The sequence below is a fragment of the Nansenia antarctica genome (genome assembly GCF_963989245.1).
Source record: "Nansenia antarctica genome assembly, chromosome: 8".
In the NCBI taxonomy this organism is placed as follows: domain Eukaryota; kingdom Metazoa; phylum Chordata; class Actinopteri; order Argentiniformes; family Microstomatidae; genus Nansenia; species Nansenia antarctica.
Genome location: NC_137678.1, coordinates 27,573,100 through 27,575,599, shown reverse-complemented (window position 1 = coordinate 27,575,599; position 2,500 = coordinate 27,573,100). Strand labels below are relative to the sequence as shown.

Here is a 2,500-nt window from a genome sequence, read left to right as displayed (position 1 = left end):
ATGTAACTAACCTAACCTGAGGTAGAATGTAACTAGACCTAACCTGAGGTATGGGTAATAATGTCTCATTGATATTAGGAAGTCTTTGAACCTCGGAGATACAATATGCGTATTGTATATGATTAGTATAAAAATGCTTGAAGTCAAATTAGCCTCAAGAAACCCCAACGCTGCTATTTTGCATTTAAAAAGACACAATATTATGCACTTTTAAAGATATTTAACAACCTATTAAATTAACACAAATTGTCTATAAGGAAGGGAAGGGGGGGTTCTGCAGTTTCCACTGTATCACTGGCTGCTATCTTGTTGCTGTGGCATGGCGTGTGTGTGTGTGTGTGTGTGTGTGTGTGTGTGTGTGTGTGTGTGTGTGTGTGTTATGTGTGAGTATTTCTGTGCATGCAGTATTGTTTTTTGGGCTAATTTGACTTCAAGCTTGATTTTTTGTCACTGTGCCATGGTGTGTGTGTGTGTTAGTGTGTGTGTGTGACTGTGTGTGTGTGTGTGTGTTAGCGTCTGTGTGTCTGTGTGTGTGTGTGTGTGTTAGTGTCTGTGTATGTGTGTGTGTTAGTGTCTGTGTCTGTGTGTGTGTGTGTGTGTGCGTGTCTGTGTGTGTGTGTGAGTGTGTGTGAGGTGCAGTGAGACACCCTGAAGGAGCCACTTACATGTGTGCCTGGGGGGAGTACCCAGGGCTTCTGTGTCCGTTGGTGTCCAGGTGGTCCATGGAGCCGTTCAGGCCGTCGTGGGCCGAGTGCAGCAGGGTGGGGGGGCTGCCGCTCAGCATCCCGTGGGGGCTCCCGCACAGCATCCCGTGGGGGCTCCCGCCCAACATCCCGTGGGGGCTCCCGCCCAACATTCCGTGGGGGCTGCCGCCGAGCATTCCGTGGGGGCTACCGCCGAGCATGCCGTGAGGGCTGCCCAGCATACTGGGGGGGCTGCTGCCCATCAGTCCTGGGGGGCTGCCACCCATTAGGCCGTGGGGGCTGCCCCCCATGCTGTTCATCAGCCCTGCGTTGCCCAGGAGGGGCAGGGAGGTCTCAGCCAGTGCCGCCTGGGGGGAAGGGGGGGAGGGAGGTAGGGGAGAGGGAGAGAAAGAGAGAGAAGATTAGAAAATGATAGGCCATCATAGAGAAAGATCTCACTCCAGACTATGCATCTTTCTGAATGACTCTTACAGTATGATCTTCATGGGTAGTATTCATTGATTCACAAACTCCCAAAAATCAAAACACGTAACAAAGGCAAATACAAAGGCACGGTCAGATGAATCATATTTCTTCCAGAACATTTTCCACCGGTGATACCTAAAAACAACCCTCCCATGTACAGTACATCTACATAAAAAAGCTCCCAACTCCCCCAAAAAACGTCACCTCAAAATAATAAAAAGTCCACACACACACTTTTGCCTCCGACGCATTAAAGTTACAGTGATTAAAATTGAAGTTTTTTTTGTGTGCCATGAGCAAAACCTCGCTGGTGGACAGGACGAAGCCAAGTCATTTATGACAGGCTCTGATAAATATTAATGCTTATGCCCTTGCATTTGCAGAGGCTGCCATAAATCTGAGAGGTGCTGAGAGGAGATCTGCTTCCTGCCTCTGCCACATGGTGTCCTTCTAGTCTACCACTGAGCTGACACAAACGGAGAGACGGAGGGATGGAGGGAGAGAGGGAAGGAGGGAGGCGGTAGGGGGAGGCGAGAGAGGGTGGAAGAGGGAGGGAGGGGGAGGAGAGAAGGAAGGAGGGAGAGAGAGACAGAGAGAGAGAGAGTGAGAGAGAAAAGGAGAGAGAAAGACACACTGCCCTGGAGTTTGACACAACTTATTTGATCATGTGCCTGTCCTCTGCTAACTGGGAGCCATACTCACACATACACACACGTGGACGGACAGACAGACAGACAGACAGACAGCGACAGGGACTCAGCAGGCATACAGTACTCTCTGCCAGGGCGTGGTGTTGCAGTGTTTACCTGTAAACTAGCGTTTAGCGCTGCTCCATAGCCCAGGCTGGAGGGCAGGTTCTTTACAAGTGTCGGGCTTCTGTAAGGAAGAAAGCAGAGGGGCGTCCGTTTAGATAAGAGACCGCTCCGACGTCGTTTCAGCATCAGAACCAACCGGGAAACTCAAAATGAATACGTGATCATTTGGCTTAACACTTAATCAGCCACGAGGGGTCATTTGACCCCTGTGAGTGCTAGTGGTCTTTGTGTGTAAGTAGCAGGTTAGCATTTTAAAGAGGCGGCTCTGTTAGGTAGGTTAGTAGCTCTTGTAGGTTAGTAGGAACGGCTGTTCTAGTGTCAACTGTCACTTAGATTTAACTGTCACTTTCAAATTTGAAATAAGATTTGACAGTTGGTGTAGTGCTGTTCTAGTCCCAACTTTGTTTGGAACCCAACTCTACATGGCAATACTTGAAATTGGGGGGTGTTCATGATTAACAGTTATTTAACATCCAAATGAGTTTAATAAGTAGTTTGACAGACAAGTCAGTCTAC

General features: G+C 48.8%; 1 protein-coding gene across 5 annotated transcripts in view; it reads right to left on the bottom strand.

Moving 5' to 3' along the window:
• foxp2 (forkhead box P2) overlaps positions 1-2,500 on the bottom strand; it is a gene marked incomplete at its 5' end in the record, with an annotated part of 56,125 nt that overhangs the window by 4,881 nt on the left and 48,744 nt on the right. For 3 of the 5 annotated variants that reach the window (XM_080538597.1, XM_080538599.1, XM_080538600.1), the window contains 3 exons: positions 666-770; positions 993-1,051; positions 1,976-2,045. In XM_080538597.1, the coding sequence (XP_080394723.1) occupies positions 666-770; positions 993-1,051; positions 1,976-2,045 (234 nt within the window). Of the gene's footprint in view, positions 1-665; positions 1,052-1,975; positions 2,046-2,500 lie in introns of all 5 variants that reach the window. The other 2 variants (XM_080538598.1, XM_080538596.1) reach the window with 2 other exon arrangements.